General features: G+C 37.3%; 1 protein-coding gene across 1 annotated transcript in view; it reads right to left on the minus strand.

The window, feature by feature from the left end:
- Nucleotides 1–20,222, minus strand: part of CEP152 (centrosomal protein 152) — a 94,351-nt gene that overhangs the window by 47,485 nt on the left and 26,644 nt on the right. Inside the window, exons 9-12 of the mRNA XM_024748804.1 lie at nt 18,613–18,813; nt 15,042–15,189; nt 13,299–13,390; nt 12,375–12,538 (exon numbers count right to left, since the gene is read on the minus strand). Of these exons, the coding sequence (XP_024604572.1) occupies nt 12,375–12,538; nt 13,299–13,390; nt 15,042–15,189; nt 18,613–18,813 (605 nt within the window). The remainder of the gene's footprint in view (nt 1–12,374; nt 12,539–13,298; nt 13,391–15,041; nt 15,190–18,612; nt 18,814–20,222) is intronic.

The following is a 20,222-nucleotide window of genomic DNA, read 5'->3' on the forward strand; positions in this document are numbered from 1 at the left end:
GAAATTTTATCATTGAAAAATACAGTACCTAAAAGTTAAAAAAAAAAAAAAAACCCTCACTGGACAGGCTCAATAGAGTAGAAATGACAGGGGAAAGAATGAGTGGACTTGAAAATAGTTCAACAGCAATCATCTAACGTGAAAACAGAAAAAAAAAATGAACAGTGTCTCAGGGAACTGTGGGACAACATAAAAAGATTTAACATTATGTATAATTGGAGAACGAGAAGGAGAGGAGAAAGAGGAGGCAGAAAAAATATTTGAAGAAATAATGGTCAACATTTTCACAAATTTGGTAAAAGACATAATAAATTTACATTTTCAAGAAGCTCAGTGAACCCCAAATGAAATAACCTAAAATAAAAACACACTTAGACACATTGTAATCAAACTGCTTAAAACTGAAAAAAAAAAAAATCTTTTTTGAAAACAGCAGGAGAAAAACTACTTATTACATACAGAAACAATGACTCAAATAACAATAGATTTCTCTTCAGAAACCAATGAGGCCAGAGGCAGTGGAAGAGCATATCTTTAAGGCGCTGAAATAAAAGAACAGTTGACCCGGAATTCTTTAATCAGCAAATATAAGGGCATTTTCATATAAGGAAACTAAGAATTTGTTGCCAACAGACATGCTCTGGAAGAAATGCCAGAGGAGGTTCTTCAGCTAAAGGGAAATGGTATCTACCAAAGGGATCTCTACACTGAAAACTACTAAACATTACTGAGAGAAACTGAAGAAGGCCTAAACAGAGAAGTATAGCATGCATGTTCAGAAAGTGGAAAACTCAATTTCTTTAATTCCCCCAGCTTTTTTGAGATATAATTGACAAATAGCAATATCTTAAGATGTCAATTCTCCCAAAATTGATCTATAGATTCAACACATTTCAAATTAAAATTCCAGAGGACATTTTTTGTAGAAGTTGACAAGCTAACCATAAAATTTATCTTGAAATGCAAAGAACTTAGAATAGTTTCAATTTTGAAAACAACAAAGTTGAAGGATGTGTTCAACCCATTTCAAAACTATAAAGCTACAGTTTCAAGACTGTTATCACCAAAAATATCACTGGAACAGAATGGAGAATACAGAAATAGACCCACAAACATATGGTCAACTGATTATCAACAAAGATACCAAGGCAACTCAATTGGGAAAGAAAAGCTTTTCTGACAAATGGGATTAGATCAATTGGATACTGGAATGAAAAAAATAAACATCAATCCTTCCCTCACACCATACTAAAAAATTAACTCATAACGGATCATAAATGGAAATATAAGAGGTAAAACTATGGAATTTCTAAGATCACAACAGAAAATTTTTGTAACATTGAGTTACAATACACAAAAACCATGAACTATAAATGAGACAATTAATAAATCTGAATTCATAAAAACTTAAAATTTTTGCTCTTCAAAAGATACCATTAAGAAAATGATAAGATAAACCAGAGAGTGGAGGAAAATATTCACAACACATATCAGACAAAGGGCTTGTATCCTGAAATATATGAAGACCAAACAACATATACAAATAATAATTAAGCACAAGAAAAAAGGAAAGCAAGGCATATCAAAAGATGTTTAACTTTATTAGCCATTAGGGAAATACAAGTTAAAACCACAATGAGATACCACTACACACAAACTAGAAGTGCTCAAATTTTAAAAGATTGGCTATCAAGATTTAACAATGGCACAGAACAACTGAAACTCTCAGACTTTTCTTCTGGGAATGCAAAATGGTACAACCACTTTGGAAAAGAACATTTATACTATTGCTATTGCTATTTAAATAAAATAAATTGTAGGAACTCTAATGTAACCATAAAAAGAAAAGCAATTTGGAGCATAAGTGGAAAGGAAGAGGTAAAATTATCTCCATTAGCAGATGATATAATTATATCTAAAAAACTTATAATCTAATGGAAAAACTATTACAAACAATAAGAGAATTAGAAGGCAACAGGTTATAACACACAATATAGAAATAATATATACAAACAATACTCAGAAGAAATAATGGAAAAGAACATGCCATTCACTATTGCAAAATAAAATACTGAGGCATCAATTTAACAAGAATTGTGCAAAACCTAAATGTGAAAAACTTCAAAACACACTTGAAAGACAAAAACAGATTTAAGCAAATGAAAAGACATGTTATATTCTTAAGTAAATTCAACATCATAAAGATATCAATTCTCCCTGGGTTTATATACTTAAGATGATCTTAGTAAAAATATTATCAGGATTTTTTTCCTAGAACAGAACAAGTAAAATATAAAGTTCATTTGGAAGTGTAAACGAGCAAGAATAATCAGAAAAACCCTAATAAGAACAGCAACTCCAGATAGATGGTAAAACTAAAGTTTAAGGCAAAGCAATAAAGCTTTTAGAAGGCAGCATAAGAGAATAGCTTCATGATCCTGAAGTAAGGAAAGGTTTCTTAAAGGGACTATAAAAGCACTAACCATGAAGATGGATAAATTTGACTAAAGTTTAAAAACTTCCATTCATCAAGAGATACATTAAAAGGTTAAAAAGGCAAGCCAGAGGGAAGAAACAGAAGAAGTGAGTGAGAGGAGATATCTGCAACACACATAACATCGAAGATCTCTTATCTAGAACAGTTTTCAACAAAAACGCCTATAAATCAACGGAACACATGCACACACAAAAAATCATGTAAAAACTGAGGAGGGACATGAACAAGTCCTTCTTCACACTCACACACACACACACACACACCACACCCAAGCCACCAATAAACACAATAGGCATATTTTTTTAATGGAGTGCAATCTCATTCATAATCTGGGAGAATGCAAATAAAGACCACAATAAAATATCACTACACATTAAGTGGCTAAAACTAAAAGACTGACAATAACAAGTAACAGCAAGAAGACAGAGCAATTAAAACTTTCATACACTTCTGGTGGGGATGTAAACTGGCACAACTATTTTATTATTATTATTTTTAATTTTTTGCGGTACGCAGGCCTCTCACTGTTGTGGCCTCTCCCGTTGCAGAGCACAGGCTCTGGACGCACAGGCTCAGCGGCCATGGCTCACGGGCCCAGCCGCTCCGCGGCATGTGGGATCTTCCCAGACCAGGGCACAAACCCGTGTCCCCTGCATTGGCAGGCGGACTCTCAACCACTGCGCCACCAGGGAAGCCTGGCCCGACTACTTTAGAAAACAGCTTGGCATTACCTATTAAAGTTGAAACACAAGTACTACAAGCAATTTCACTTCATATTATATACCCAACAGACATGTATGCACATTGTACCAGGAAATAACATTAAGACTCTATGGACAGTAGGATGGAAAATAAACTGTGGAATATTCATACAAATAAAGTTACACACACACACATATATTTACATATATAAATGAATGGGCTACAGCTACATGCTACAACATAAGTTTCACAAACAAAATTTTGGTGAAAAAAATCTAATGAACCTATATCTATGAAAAACTAACAGCCAGAATTCATGCTTAATGGAGAATGACTGAATACTTCCTTGTAAAATCAGGAGCAAGACAAGGATGTCTGCTCTTGCCACTTCTATTCAACATTGTACTAGAGATTCTAGCTAGAGCAATTAGTCAAGAAAAAGAAGTGAAAGTCATCCAGATTGGAAAGAAAGAAGTAAAACTATCTCTATTTTCAGATGACATGATCTTGAATATAAAAGATCCTAAGGAATCCACTAAAAAACTATTCGAACAAATTAACAAGTTCAGCAATGTGGCAGGATACAAGATCAATATACAAAATCAATTGTATTTCTACACACTAGCAGTGAACCTCCTGAAAATAAAATTAAGAAAACAATCCTGCGAAAAGAATAGGCAAGAGAATAAAATACTTTGGAGTAAATTTAACAAAGACATATGACTACTACACTGAAAGCCACAAAATTATAAAAGTAGATGACTGGTACACTGAAAGAAATAAAAGAAGACCTAAATAAATGGAAAAACATCCCATGTTCAGGGATTAGAACACAATATTGTTCTATAGATTCCCTGCAACCCCTATCAAAAGCTCAGCTGGGGGCTTCCCTGGTGGCGCAGTGGTTGAGAGTCCGCTTGCCGATGCGGGGGACGCGGGTTCGTGCCCCGGTCCGGGAAGATCCCACGTGCCGCGGAGCGGCTGGGCCCGTGAGCCACGGCCGCTGAGCCTGCGTGTCCGGAGCCTGTGCTCCGCAACAGGAGAGGCCACAGCATTGAGAGGCCTGTGTACTGCAGAAAAGAAAGGAAAAGAAAAGAAAAAAAAAAAAAAAAAAAAAAAAGCTCAGCTGGTTTCTTTGCAGAAATTGACAAATTGATCCTAAAATTCATAGGGAAAGGCAAGAGACCCAGATTAGCCAAAGAAATCTTGAAAAAGAAAAACAAAGTTGGAAGACCCAGACTTTCCAATTTCAAAAGTTACTACAAAGGTATAGCAATCTATAGGCAGTGTGGTACTAGCCTAAGGACATATAGATCACTGGAATAAAACTGAGAGCCCAGAAATAAACGCTCACATTCACAGTCAATAGATTTTCAACAAGGGTGCCAAAACAATTTAATGGAGAAGAGTCTTTTCAACAAACGGTATGAAACAACTGGCTATCCACATACAGAAGAATGAAGTTAGAACCCTATCTCATATCATATGCAAAAATTAATTCAAAATGGATCTCAAGACTTAATGTAAGAGATAAAACTCTTATAAGATAACATAGGTATAAATCTTCAGAACGCTGGATTAGAAAATGGTTTCTTAGATACCAAAAGCACAAGCTAACAAAGAAAATATACATAAGTTGGACTTTATAAAATTAAAGACTTTTGTGCTTCAAAGGATGCTATCAAGAAAGTGAAAAGACAACCCACTGAACAGGAGAAAATATATCCAAACCATATATCTGACAAGGAACTTAAATTCGGAATACATAAAGAGCTCTTAAAATTAAACAATAAAAAGACAACCTAATTTTAAAATGGGCAAAAGATGTGAATAGACATTTCCCCAAAGAAAATATACAATGGCCAATAAACACATGAAAAGATGTTCAACGTAATTAGCCATTAAGTAAAAACCACATCATTAGCAAATCACCATGATGAGAAACCATTCAATACCCATGAAGAAACTATATTTTTTTAAATGGAAAATACCAAGTGCTGATGAGGATATGAAAAAATTGAAACCTTTATTCATTGCCAGTGACAATGTAAAATGCTGCAGCCACTTTGAACTGTTTGACTATTTTTCAAAATGCTAAACTTAATACAGTTTGAAAACATATGTCCACTCAAAAATTTGCAGCATTATTCATAATAGCCAAAAAGTAGAAACAGACAATCCAAATAAATGTCCATCAGCTGATGAATAAATAAGCAAAATGTGGTAAATTCATACAATGGAGTATTATTTGGCTATAAAATGGGTTAAAGTACTGATACATGCTACAACATGGATGAACCTTGAAAGCATTATGAGCTAAGTGAAAGAAGCCAATCACAAAAGACCACATATTATATGAATCTATTTAAGTGAAATGTAGAGAACAGGCAAATCCATAGAGGTAGAAAGTAGATTAGTGTTTGCCTGAGCTGTGAGGACAGGATAATGGGGAATGACTGGTAAAAAGTACTGGGTTTCTTGTGCGGGATATTGAAATGTTTTAAAATTAGGTTGTGGTGATAGATGGACAACTCTGGGTATACTTAAACACATTGAACTGTGTACACTTCAAATGGGTGAATTTTATGGTATTTGAAATACAGTTGACCCTTGAACAATGTGGAGGGTTGGGGGCACCGATTCCCCACCACCACCTGTAAAATAAAAATACACGTTCCATATTTATTGAAAAAATCCACGTATAAGTGGACCCCTGCAGTTCAAACCCATGTTGCTCAAGGGTCAACTGTATATCTCAATAAAGCTGTAGAAGAAAAGGAAAAAGAAAAACCACCTAACGTATGAGTTCTCTAAATAAAGGCAAACCTAATCTGTAGTGTTTAGGCATGGATAATTAGGTCTTAAAAGAACAAAAAGCCAGAAAATAATTACCGTAACAGTTAAGATAGTAGTAACCTCAAGGTTATGACTGGAAAGAGGAATATGGGCAGCTGCCGACAATGTTTATTTCTTGGCCTCTGTGGTAGTTCCATGGGAATTCACTTTAAAATCATGCATTAAGCTATACACTCATGTTTCATACACTCTTCTTTATGTGTTATATTTCACAATTTTAAAAGTTTTAAAAGGTAAAATAAAACTATAAAAAGTACTAGAGAAATACCATCAAGAAATTGTAAGGGAAAAAAAGTGATGGATCCAACTTTATAAAATTTTTAAACAGGAAAAGTCATAACCCTCAGCAATGCATAGGGTACAAAGAAATAGGTACTATCACAGATATGGGTAATAATGCAAACTACAGGGTTGCTTGACAACACTTGTATCAAAAGCCTCAAACATGCATACTCTTTAACAAGAATATTCATCCACATCTTAAGGAAATAACCAAAGACATGAATAAAGACTCAACAAGTATGTTTATAATACTGCATTACTTAACAGTTTAAAAAATTTTAAACAGTGTATTACTAACTAAAATATAGTTCATTCATCCCCATATCCACTAGTAAGTATTTACAACATTTACTGACCTCTAAAGATTTCAGAATGTACTAAGTTAAAAGTTACATTATAAAGTAGTATATTCAAAGTATTTTATCTTTAGAAACCTACAAAACAGATAATGTGGAACTTAATACCAAAATGCTAATAGTGGTTTTCTTCATGGGGGTTGAATAAGATTATGGGTGCTTTTAATCCGTATTTTCTAATTTTTCCATAATAAAGGAGAAAGTTACTTTTGAAAAGAAATAAATAGCTGATAGTATGTACCCTTAAAGTGATGTGATGAAAATGGAACCTCATCTGGTTCCACCCATGAGAAAAACATTCAAATTCCAAGAGGATCTTCCTTCCCACAAAATGCTTGACCAGTATTTCTCAGACTGTCAAGGTCATCAAAAACAAGGAAAGTCAGGAGGAACCTAAGGAAAAATGACTCCAAAATGTAAGGAGGTATTCTGGTGCAATCCCAGAACAGAAAAAGGACATGATGTAAAAACTAAGGACGTCTAAATAAACTATGGACGTTAGTTAATAATAATCCATCAATATTAGTTCATTAGTTGTAGCAAAGATAGCATGCTGTTGTAAGATGTTAACAGGGAAAAATGGGTGCACAGTATAGGGGAATTCTTTGTACTATATTAATTTTTCTGTAAATCTAAAAATGTTCTAAAAAACATTTTTTTTAAGTCTTTCCACGAAATTGAGTTATTTGTAGTGAGGTGGATGGGCCTAGAGTCTGTAATAAAGTGTGAAGTCAGAAAGAGAAAAACAAATACTGTATGCTAACACATATATAGGGAATCTAAAAATTAAAAAAAAAAAAAAGGTCTGAAGAACTTAGGGGCAGGACAGGAATAAAGACGCAGACATAGAGAATGGACTTGAGCACAAGGGGAGGGGGAATGGTAAGCTGGGACGAAGTGGGAGAGTGGCATGGACATATACACACTCCCAAATGTAAAACAGATAGCTAGTGGGAAGCAGCCGCATAGCACAGGGAGATCAGCTCGGTGCTTTGTGACCACCTAGAGGGGTGGGATAAGGAGCATGGGAGGGAGACGCAGAGGGAGGAGATATGGGGATATATGTGTATGTATAGCTGATTCACTTTGTTATAGAGCAGAAACTAGCACACCACTGTGAAGCAACTATACTCCAGTAAACATGTTTAAAAAAAAAATCTTAACTAGAAACCACAGACCTAAAGTGCTATATATATTTTTAAGACTTCTGGCACATTATTAAATAAAGTCAGTTTGCTAAAGAAAGAAAGAAAAAACTAAAGTCTTTCTAAAAAAAGAAAGAATAGTACCTGAATTAACATATTTTTTCCTGTTTTTCAGTTTCGTATGATTTCCAATGAAATGTTAAAAAAAATATATATATATACACACACATACATATATATGTATATTGCGTGTATTATACACACATGTATACAGAGAGAAAGGATGAACAAAATATTAGGCTTTTTTTAATATTACAAAAAGAGATCCTGGCGATATACTACATATTTATCAATATACACAACTTTTGCATGTGTAATATAGTGTAAATATGTCTGTATGTGTAGATCGCCAACTTAAACCACTTCTCTTTATATAGAAATGTAAGACATAAATATAATTATATAAGAAATATAAAACATATTGCAATGCATCTTCCTGTGCTGTAAGACATGAACTAACTTTCAGCAGTTAACAAATTATGCATCCCTCACTTCTTTTCTTACTGAACCTTGACCACTGAAATAGCACATCATGTACTCCTAGAGGGAGCCAAGTCAGAGCAGAGAGAGTGCTTGCTAAAATAATTTTCTCTTCTTTCCCAAAAGGGAAAAGTCAGCAGTGGTGACCAGCCCTGTATTAGGCTCACTAGTGAGCCCTGTGAAGGTTGGTTCCCCTCAATCCAAATAAACTGTAGTCCCTTATGAAGCCTGCTGAGAAGACCTAGGGAAAAGGCATTCCACTTGTTAAATGTTTATTAGTTGAGCTTCGCAGCCAACTACAATAAGGGAGAGGGGAAGCTGTCTGCAGGCTGCATGAAGATTTAGCTACTCAAATTCCATGAACGTGAAATAGAACACTGAGGCTAAACCCTTAAAGTTTACTAGGCAGTAGCTTGAGGGAGGTGGTAGTCGGGAGTGAAAGCTTGGAGCCGCTAATATTTGGGTCAGTGATTTGAAAGCAGCTCAAGTCAACAAAGAACTAAAATTCTCAGCACTGGGAAAGTGCTGCTTCCTTTTGTTCTAAGAACCACAATCCAGCAGAGGAAAGGTACACATCTAATCTCTCCTATATCTCCTCTCACTTTGAACTAAGAATAAATATTTTTACTTTTTCCTCAAAGCTGAATTCTTATCCATTAAAGTGCTGGTGGGAGGGATGAGTACAAGCTAATCTTTCTCACTTATCCTCCACTTCATTGAACATCTCCTTACTGAGCCTCAGTGACTACCCACTTGCTTTAGTTATTCCCCACTTGCTTGGTTGAATGCAGCTGGCATTCCTTTTGGTACGATAGCAATGTGATATCTCAAGTTTATTATCTATAGGAATGTGCTTTAAATTACTGTAGGATTTGGGTTATAAGTGCTAATTAAATAGAAAGGGCAAAGAAGTAAATACATTTTAGTAAACATCATGATCGAGTAAGTCTACTTGGAAAGACAAACCTATACACATATACATGTATTATCTACCCAATTCCCAGGCTAATTATGGCACAAGTTAAAGTAATAAGTTGGAGAGAAATCTTTTTTGGCAGGAATTAAATCTTTAATCCTCTAAAACAACAACAACAACAAAATATATATATAAAAGAATGAAGTTTAAGGCAAAAAGGTTTGACTGTCATGCAAATAAGAACCAACAGATTTACATGACAATCAAGTTTTGGGTTTAAGTACTGGTTCTGCTGCTAAGGGTCTGTCTTCTTGGGCTAAGGCGTTCAGCTCTTTGAGCTCCGGTTTTCCCAACTCTAAAATGATAATATGGATCGCACGTTTTCCCCAAGATTTAAATGAGGATGAAGGACTTTTTATAAAATATGTGTCCAATCAAAAGTTGATTAATATAAAATCTGATCAATGGTATATTTTAACCAAGCATCTCTTAAATAAAATAGTAACACCTACCACTGATTAAGTGCCTAATATGTGCCAGAACTTATTACATGAGGTCCTTTATATTCATTATCTATTTTTTTTTTTTTTTTGCGGTACGCGGGCCTCTCACTGTTGTGGCCTCTCCCGTTGCGGAGCACAGGCTCCGCACGCGCAGGCTCAGCGGCCATGGCTCACGGGCCCAGCCGCTCCGCGGCATGTGGGATCTTCCGGGACCGGGGCACAAACCCACGTCCCCTGCATCGGCAGGCGGACTCTCAACCACTGCGCCACCAGGGAAGCCCTCATTATCTATTTTAATCCTTGTTTTATCCCTCAAGGGATACGCTACAATCTACCTGATAGAAAAAGCCTGGTAAGAAAACAGGCTCAGAAAAGTCAAGAAACGTGCCCAAGGTCATAAAGTTAGTAATAAATGGCAAAACTATGATTCAAAACAAATCTGGATCTAAAGACCGTGCTCTTTCCACTAGCCCCTTAGAATTAATCTGGCATTAACAGGAAATGCATTCACAGCAGTAAATTTTCCAGATGACTACATTTTAACTTTAAATTTTTATGTAAATCTGTTTAAAGCACATTCATCCACTTTTTGCTTTAATTAACTAACCAAAGCTGAAGGCTTTCTTCTCGGGATCATGGCTGTGGACATTCTGATGCGGATCAGAACAGGCCTAGATGTAAAAAGCTGCTTACCCCGGTGCTCAGCAGCTCTGGCACCATGCGTTCCTGTAGTTCTCTCCTTGCTGAGGCATAGCCGTCTGGCTGAAGCCCTGGCAGCACCTCTCCCAACTCCCTGACCCAGTTACTCTGTGGTCAGTTAGGAAATCAGGTAACTCATGGGGTACCAACAAATCTAAGTGAATATGGCTCTGGGATAAGAGCCCCAAGGTGGCTCCTAATAAATACATCACATAATCTTGGTCTGCTATTTGCTTCTTGGCTTCTTTCTAGATTGTAGTTGGGATCTGTTGAGATGAGAGTCCCTAAAGACTGACCTCCAGATAAATGGAAACTTACTCAACTAATGTTAACATCATGTTCCACAGCATCACCTGATTGAGATTTTAATTTACTGAATCTCATTTTACTGTTTTGAAAATGGAATCACAGCATAAGTTCTAAAACTTATTGTGGGACAAACCTTTCAGGAGATTTATACATTTGTATTTAGTTGCATGATACCTGAAACACAACAGGTAGTAAATACTTTCAAGAAACACTAACGATGGCAAACTCAGTCTTAATCTATAAACAAGACGGTGGTGGTTTCATTCAAGAATGCATTCAAGGGGGACTTCCCTGGTGGTCCAGCGGTTGGGACCCCGCACTTCCACTGCGGGGGGCACGGGTTCGATGCCTGGTCAGGGAACTAAGATCCCACATGCCACGCAGTGTGGCCAAAAGATAAAAAAAATAATAATAATAAATTTATTTATAAATTTATTATAAATAATAAATTTAATAAATAATAAATAATATAATAAAAATAATAAATTTTTTAAAAATGCATTCAAGGGCTTCCCTGGTGGCGCAGTGGTTGAGAGTCCGCCTACTGATGCAGGGGACACGGGTTCGTGCCCCGGTCCGGGAAGATCCCACATGCCGCGGAGCGGCTGGGCCCGTGAGCCATGGCCGCTGAGCTTGCGCGTCCGGCCCCTGTGCTCCGCAACTGGAGAGGCCACAACAGTGAGAGGCCCGCGTACCGCAAAAAAAAAAAAAAAAATGCATTCAAGAAAGGCTTTCCTTAGCCTGAATACAGGCTTTCATCTTTCATCTTTATCCCAGACCAGTAGAACAAATGGATAAATGCCCCTTTGTACATCAAGCATTACATTTAGCACACAGTACTTAGTTGCGTACAACTGTGTCTCCTTTTCCCCATCAGACAAAATATAAACTCCCTGTGGGAAAGGAGAAGGTCTATTTCATCTTTTGTACTCTACTCCCAGAGCCTTGCACAGCCCCTTAGCAAGTGCTTCCAAATATACATCCTTTCCTTCGTTCATCTTTTACGTGTTTAATGGTATCTAAATGTGCTCCATCTTCTACCACGACCACTCCCCGCCCTACCCCCGCTGGTCCCTAGAAGGGATGATGAAGCACTCCCTTCCGTGAGAGTGCTAAAAATATCTGTGTTAAGCAGTGTTAAAATATCTGCGTTAAGTGTAAAAGACAGAATCCGTATTTTAAAACTAAGGTCACAGTAAGGTTCCTAGGGAAAATTAACGCTTATTTTCTCATATACCATTGATAAATGCCTACTTCCAACACACAGTGTTAACATCATAAAAATAATATGCCCCCACCTTAAGTAATAAAACATACATAATTTAAGTTGTAGAATTTAACTTACATATTTTAACTATATCATTTTTACCTTATTGAAACTGCGGTGCCCTACTGCTATTGGGACAGTACAATACTAATACTTGAGGTTTTTGTTAATTTTGATTTCCGACATTGCAACTTCATTAGAAATTACTAAACTACATTGTTCTGCACTCAAGAACCCCTTTTATTATGCACCGTCAATATTATTAATGTGAATTCTTCTATAGTAAAGTATTTTCTAGATACCTCTTAACTTTGGATTTTTTCCGGTTGACTTTCTTAATACCCAAATCCACATACGATTCAGTGAGTTCTATATTTAATTCTCCTTCTGAGTCACTTGGAAATATTCCTAGTTTTGCAGCAGATTCATAGAGAGAAATTTCTTCTTTTAGTTCTTTTATTTCCTCCTAAAACACAAAATTATTGCAAGTTATATTCATTATTTTTTATAGAAGGAATCAGTCATTTTATTCTTCAAAATTCATTTTAATGATTAATAGAAGGCAGAAACGTTTCTTCAAATGCATTTTTGGCACACATTAAAAATATAACGGTAGCACATGTCAGGTTTTCAAGTAAGCTGAATGAACAAATGAATAAATGAATGAGAAAACAGATGTAAACAGCTTCTCTCACTCCTCCCTCCCTTACATTTTGTCCTCCACAAAAAGCCTCCCTTGAGCTGAGAAGCTGGTGGCAGCACACATCGGCTTACTAGAGTAGAGGACAGAGGAGACTGGTTTGCCGAGAAAGTGTTGCACTTTAGTCTGCCAGTAGTGAAAAGGCAAAAGATGCCTCCTTCCAGTGGAGGTAATACTGGAACTCTTCCTCCCACGGAAAACGTTAAGTGGTGCTGGAGGAGGATGTGAGAGAATGGCAGGTAACTTGTAGGTTTCCCACACCTGTAGATAAACTTATCTCTGGGACACCTCCAGAGATGAAAGGATATGCCATGCGAAAGAAGGGGCTGGGCCCTGGCTCTGCAGTTGGACAGACCTGGGCCTGACTACCTAGATGTGTGGGTGAGGTTGTGAACAACTCCCATGGGCTGGACTGGAGACGGTCCAGCCACCTCTTTTATATAGAGAAAGCCAAGGCTCAGAAAGGTGATGTAACCAACGCCTAATTCAGTTACCCACGGAGTCTCTTTCCAGTGGCGACACTCACTTGCAAAGCCTTATTCATGTTTTCACTCATAGCATGTGCCTTTTGTGCTTGCTGCATCTGGACCTGGAGCTGAGCGACCTCCTGTACTGAGCCTGTGGGAGAAAGAATCATAGAATACACCAGATGTAAAGGGACAAAGTGCCTGTGATGTACAGAAGAACCTGAATCCACTGAAGCTACAGAAGGTGGAGCTCTGCTTTATTACCTTCTAACTACCTTTTTAGGAGCACAAAGGTACAGCTCGTAGGACCCAAAAGGCATAGGTCTGGTGCAGACATTTCCCAGATTTAGTATGGCTCCCCACAGGTCCTTGGGAAGTTGAAGACACAGGCTACTGTGACTTTGCCATGAATCAAATCAGCCACGTCTACAGACCTTAACACTCCACAAGTCCTTTAACAGGAGCAGAACATTCCAGCTCACAGAAAGCCAGAGCAAAAATTCTTTGGAAACCATTTCTACCATCTAATAAGAAGACTACATCTTGCTGCCTTTCGCTTCTCTCTGAGTTCTTTTATTTCCACCACCCCACCTCTGCATGTACAAGAAACATATTGGTATTGTACTTCTGAAGCTCTAGTAACCTAATATTCTAAAAGGTTCCCATTTTAAAAGGACTTTATTGGATTTCCTCAAAAGAAAATGAGCATCTGGAAAGTGGTTAAGCAAAGTAATGATGGCATATAATGCAACAAAAGAAAATCATATTTTCAAAGTCTTTAATGGCAAGGGAAAAGGCTAAGTAATGCCATGTGAAACAAAAGGATACAAAACTGAACACAGAGGTGGGACCTAAATGGAGTATGATGAAAATTTTGCCTTCACCAAAACACACACACACACACACACACACACACACATTTAGACAGTCTTTTCAACTTCTGAATAACCCACTCTTACATACATTGTATCAACAGTCTGAATGACATCATATGCCAAGGTCTGACTTTCATATATCAGTTGATGAATGATCACTGAGTTATCTTCAGTGTGAGCTATTCACCAGCAAACCAGGCAGTTTTGTCTGTACAGTAGTGTTTATATAAACATTTGATTATTTTATTGCATTTTACTCTCATTATCATTTTATTAAATAAGAAATAAAAGTACTACTGAAAGTGATAGGAAGCATATGTCTCAAACTTAATACCACGAAGACCATACTAGAAATCTTAAGCGTGACAAAAACGTAACTTAGGGGCTTCAACTGACCAGGTAAGTGGCTACTCCACTTAGAAGAAAAGAAAAATTAAAGAAGTTATATAAAAGGATAGAACTATATGATCAAAGATCAAGTCTAAAAGCAAAATATAGTGGGATTTCATGACCATTTTTAGCTTTCAGGTATAGAACCTATCTTAACATATATTTTATTGTTCAATTTTTTTCACATTCAGCTTTGATTTATTTTAAAATATACTGTGTACAGAAGCAGGGAATTGTCTGTATGTGTGTGTTCATTTCACTTGAAGGAAATACATTTAAATATTAACAACAGTTATCTCTGGGTAGTAGGATTATTGGCTATTTTTATTTTCTACCTTATACTTGTCTGGGTTTTCCAAATTATCGAATGAAAATACACCACACCTCCATACATATATAACAGTAACGATGTTAAAACAAATTTTGTCACCAATAATCTTTTCTGTCTTTTCTGGATTTAACTCACGGATCCTACTGTGTGCTCTCCAGATATTTCTACTAGCCTTCTGGGGAGCCTCCGCTCACACAGACACCGACCTGAGTGCAACAAGTTGGCACACTGCTTCTGGCTCTCTTCCAGGCTTCTCGTCAATCTGTTAATGATTTCAGTCTTTTCTAATTTGGTTGCTTCTTGATTCCTTTCCAGTTGTTTAACCTGATCTTTCAAATGACAGCAAATATCTTCCTAAATAGAAAAAGTGTCCAAGAAGTCATTTTCATGATCAGTTAGTTATTAAATATTAAACTAACAGTTATGATCTTACATACTTGGATTTTAAGTCAAATATAAAATTATCACCTGGCAGGATCACCTCTTTTACAAGGTCAAGTGCACAGGACTGGGAGTCAGAAGAACACACTTATACGATCAAGTCATCAACTTCTCAGTCTGTTTTTTCTTTTGTAATTATGATAATAAACGTTGAATTTGATGGCTTCTAAAGTCCCTCTCTGCTCTATATTCACAAGGCACTGTTGTTCTAAAACTAGATTTTATTCAAGCCAAAAGAAATGTATTACATGCTTATTTGCATTTTACAGTCTCAGTATAACTGTATGTATACATATTTAGGCAGACCACTTTGAACCATGGAATTTGTATCCCAAGTCAGCAAGGATACAGACAAACACATGGAAACTCACTCTATGCTGAACAGCCAAAAGCTCATTCTATTCTGAACAGCCAAAAATTATCTCTCCCTCTTCTGAACTTCTTTTAAACTTGATCTGTTTCTCTCATGTTTTTCTTTCTACCTTTTACATGTCTTATTTCTCTTAATAGTCTCTTTGAAGGTGCCTGTGCGGTGTCTTATACATAGGGAGTGCTACAAAAAAACACTTGAAAAATGTCAAAGAAAAACAGACAGGATAAATGTGTGAGTGTATGGAAATATATAGAAAATCCAGAGCATGTATATAATATATTCAAATGTCTACAAAAAGAAACTGTGTTTGGAAGTAATGAGCCATGGGAATCCCATTCCCAGTTAGAAGAAATCATCACCCCTCATTCAAAAAGGGCTACACAGGCTGAATTCCAAGCCAATAGCAGCACATGTGAGAGGCAGAGAAGTAAATTAAGGTAATTGGCTGACGTTACCTGAAAAAGCCTGAGGAAAATAAGTAGTAAGAGGAATATCAAGAAAGGACTTTGAAGCAGAGAGAAGGCATGTGGGGCCTGATTTATAGCATAATCTAAAGCCCAGTAATGCCTTAAGGAGACAAACAGAAAATACATCTCATAAGGATACTACTAACAGTCTCCTTAAGCAGAGGAAAGGGACTCTGAAGTCTCCTCTTTTAGCTTAAAAATTCATGTGAATTTTGTATTCTATTTCATAATGTAGTCATGTTTGCTTTAAAGTTTTTCTACCAAATTTTTGAGCAAAATGAAGCTTCTGGAAATTGGTCCATGTTTATTCAACCGTGCAGACCTCTTGGCACACTGCTGCTGACTCCGAGGCCAGCTTGAAAAGCTTGGTTCTAAAGCACCAAAGTAACATGGCAAACACAACGAATGAGCTAATATTCATGACAGTGTGAATGTGTGTGCAAGAGGTGGGGGACAACTAACATTTATGTGCCAGGGAGGCCACAATAGCTTTTACAAGAGACTGAGAACTGGCCAAAAAAAGTTCAACAAAAGGTAGTTATGAAAACCATTACAAAGAAGAGGCAGACCATGGCAATAATTTGACTATATGCAACAATCAATTAAGAGTTCCCTGGTGGCCTAGTGGTTAGGATTCTGGGCTTTCACTGCCATGGCCCGGGTTCAATCCATGGTCAAGGAACTAAGATTCCCACAAGCTACATGGACAGGGACAGGGAAAGAAAGTGTCTTAGGCAACAATCAATTAAGCCACTCTGTTTCCTGTTGACAAGTTCAGGGAAACAGATTATACTCATAAAACTATGCAATTTAGGGCTTCCCTGGTGTCGCAGTGGTTGAGAGTCCGCCTGCTGATGCAGGGGACACGGGTTCGTGCCCCGGTCCAGGAGGATCCCACATGCCACGGAGCGGACAAATTGACAGCACAAAAGGGATACCAGGGGAAACATTCCCAGAAAGGAAAAACCCTAGGCACTTTGGAATCACCACTTTGCAAAGCAGTTATACAACTATAAGCAGAAGCTAACATCAGTGCTATGCTATGCTCCATTTAAAAAGAAAAGAAAAGAAAAGAAAAGAAAAATCACTCACAGAATGCAACAGTGGAAAAGGCCTTAATCAGTAACTTCAACATATGGTTCAGGGGTCTGAAGCCCAGTCAGCACAGAATTAAAACTTTGTTCTGTCTAGGGTTCTAGTCTAGGTTTCTTCTATTGAGGGGATGGGGGAGGTGAGAAAAGAGAATGGAGCAGGCACAGGGGTTGAACACACTAGGAATTGCTCCCAGCCTGTCCCTGTGTAATTGTGCCCACGTCAGCAGAGAATGGAGAGATCCTCAACCCAGCATGGAAAAGCCACCAGACTCCACTCCTCTCGTCATGCAAGGAGGCACCACTCTCCCCGTCCAACTTTCATGCTGCTACCCAAACACAGACAAGCTTAGTAAAACCATATCTCAAATTCCATTTGTTTAAAATATTTATAAAGTAGACTTAATAATTTGTCACAGGCTTTGTCTTTTCCCACCCGTATATATCCTTCACACTGATCAAATTCACAATATTTTTCTACATAAAAAGAATAAAAAACCTTATGTAGGAAAATAAGTCTAATAAAAACATAAACACATATGAAAGTAAAATAAAATGAAATGGTATACAATTATTATTGCCACTAACACAATCTTATATAGCTCTAACTAAATCATGGAAAAATTTAGAGTCAGCTGTATAAATAAGAAAGAACAACCCAAATCAGTGTGAATTTTAAGTGTGGTGGGATTTTCCAGACCCTCACATCTTATTATTCTTCTCTTCTTTCCTTGGGTTAAATTAATTCTGAAATTACATTGAGAAAAATGATCTCTGAAATGTTATTCATTCAACTGATTCCCTGGGGTTTTGGAGCACTAGCAAACCCACTATCTGACTCACCCTCAGCCTACAACATTTTATTCTCTTTGGGGCAAAGGTAAAATAAAAACTGTGAAATATGCACGAGTTTCATATCTAAATGATTTTAGATCAGAATCTCTTCCCTATTGATTACACTATTCTCCAAATTAACTCTTCTCCCAAGATCTAGACAATCTTTATTGACAGGTTAATAACCAAAACACTGGGAGACCCAAGAAAAGCCTTCTCCTCCTGGTTAGCTCCCAGGACAACCTCTCGAGTCCAGGCCAGCTCCCAGACACTCCTTCCTTTCAGTCCGGATTTTTCTAGGTCATATGAACAATATGCACAAATACTCGACAAATGAAGAACTAGTAATGTGAGAACTGAGAAAGTACTAACCAATCCTACAAGAGGAAGGATTTCCAATAGTATGTCTTGAAGGCATATTCATAGATAAAACTCTTTGGACTTTTAAATTATACTCATACAGCTACTGCAAACATCCAGCATTTCTATATGATGAATTGCAAAATGTCAGTTATAAAAATTAACCAGCTTTACTTGTTTATAACAGTTGCTCATTTGAAATCATCCCAACCTGTTCTTTAAGTGCAGTAACCGTAGCATCCAATTTCCTTTGCAAGGACAGCACCTGCTCTTCATACTTCCTTGTGAGGCCCATAACGATGCTCTCATGCTGCTCCCTCGCATGCTGAAGTGATTCCGAATGACGCAGGTCCAGCAGCTGCTGCTTCAGGCTATCCAGAGCCATTTCAGTTGTTCTGGACTTCTTAATCATCTAGTAAATATACACAGGACACCTATGCTTACAGTATTTTGACTCTGTGCTCTCTTAATGAATTTTAACTCTAAAAATCAACCACGCTTAATTAAATGAAAGTAGAGAAGAAAGGGTCTCCCCGTGGTGGCTCTAGTTCCTTAAGACTTCCCTATCTGGGAACCACCAGGCCCATGGTTGCTGGAAACATTATTCACGGAGAAAAAAAATCTGTAGTTGTTCGAGGACAGTGAAAGAGGATTTTGCGCAAATGATGGCAACACAGGTACCAGGCAAGGAATCTGCTGCTTCTATACCGGTCCCAGTGCTGTTTGCATCCCTCTTTGCTCCAAGTGTAGGGGGAAATCCAATTGCTAGGTCACAGATAAATGACAACTGTTTCCTGAGAGACTGATGACACCTGTCAATGGTCACTTACTAAAATGGAAGTTTTGAAAACTGTAACTGTATATCTGTTATCAAATAATTGTGTAGCAGGTTAAATAATGGCTCCCAAAAGATGCTCATGTCCTAACCCCTGAAACCTGTGAATATGTTATGTTACATGGCAAGGGGAAATTAAGGTTGTGACTGAATTAAAGTTGCTAATCAGATGACCTTAAAATAAGGAGACTGTCCTGGATTACTAGGGTGGACGCAATGTACACAGAAGGGTCCTTAAATGAGGGAAACTGAGGCAGAAAAGTCAGAACCAGTAACTTCTGGCTCTGAAGATGGAAATGAGCCATACACCAAGGAATGCAGGTGGCCTCTAGAAGCTGGAAAAGGCAAAAAAAAAAAAAAAAAAGTATTCTCCCCTAGAGCCTCCAGATAGCAACACAGCACTATTGACACCTTGATTTTAGCCCGATGAGATCCACGTCAGACTTCTGACCTTCTGCCTGTAAGGTAATAAATTTTGGCTGTTTTAAGCCACTAAGTTTGTGGTGATCTGTTACAGCAGCAATAGAAAACTAATATACTTGGTGATTCTGTTGCATTTTTAATTTATGCTACTTTATTTTTTATAAATGTAATTTCTAACTTATAAAAAGATTACCAAAAGATTATGTAGGTTATGACATAAAAGCAATTCAACTCTTTAATAACTACCATTTTTCAAAAAGTTTAAAATGATGATAATCTATATTACACACAAAAATTAAAATTTCAAATGAGGCCTCCTCTTCATTCTGTTCCAGAGATTGCCTATTTATCCAAATACCACTTTAACTGCTTAAGACATTCATTCATTTGTTCAGTAAATAAGGTGGACACTTTGTGCCAGGCAGGGTTCCAAGCACTTAAGGACATGATGACAAAACAGCCAAGGTCTAAAGTCCTACTACTTTCTGGTGAGACAAGACAGACAAGAGCTTCCCTGGTGGCGCAGTGATTGAGAGTCCGCCTGCCGATGCAGGGGACACGGG

The sequence above is a fragment of the Neophocaena asiaeorientalis genome, unplaced genomic scaffold (assembly GCF_003031525.2).
Source record: "Neophocaena asiaeorientalis asiaeorientalis breed wild unplaced genomic scaffold, Neophocaena_asiaeorientalis_V1.1 scaffold298, whole genome shotgun sequence".
Lineage (NCBI taxonomy): Eukaryota > Metazoa > Chordata > Mammalia > Artiodactyla > Phocoenidae > Neophocaena > Neophocaena asiaeorientalis.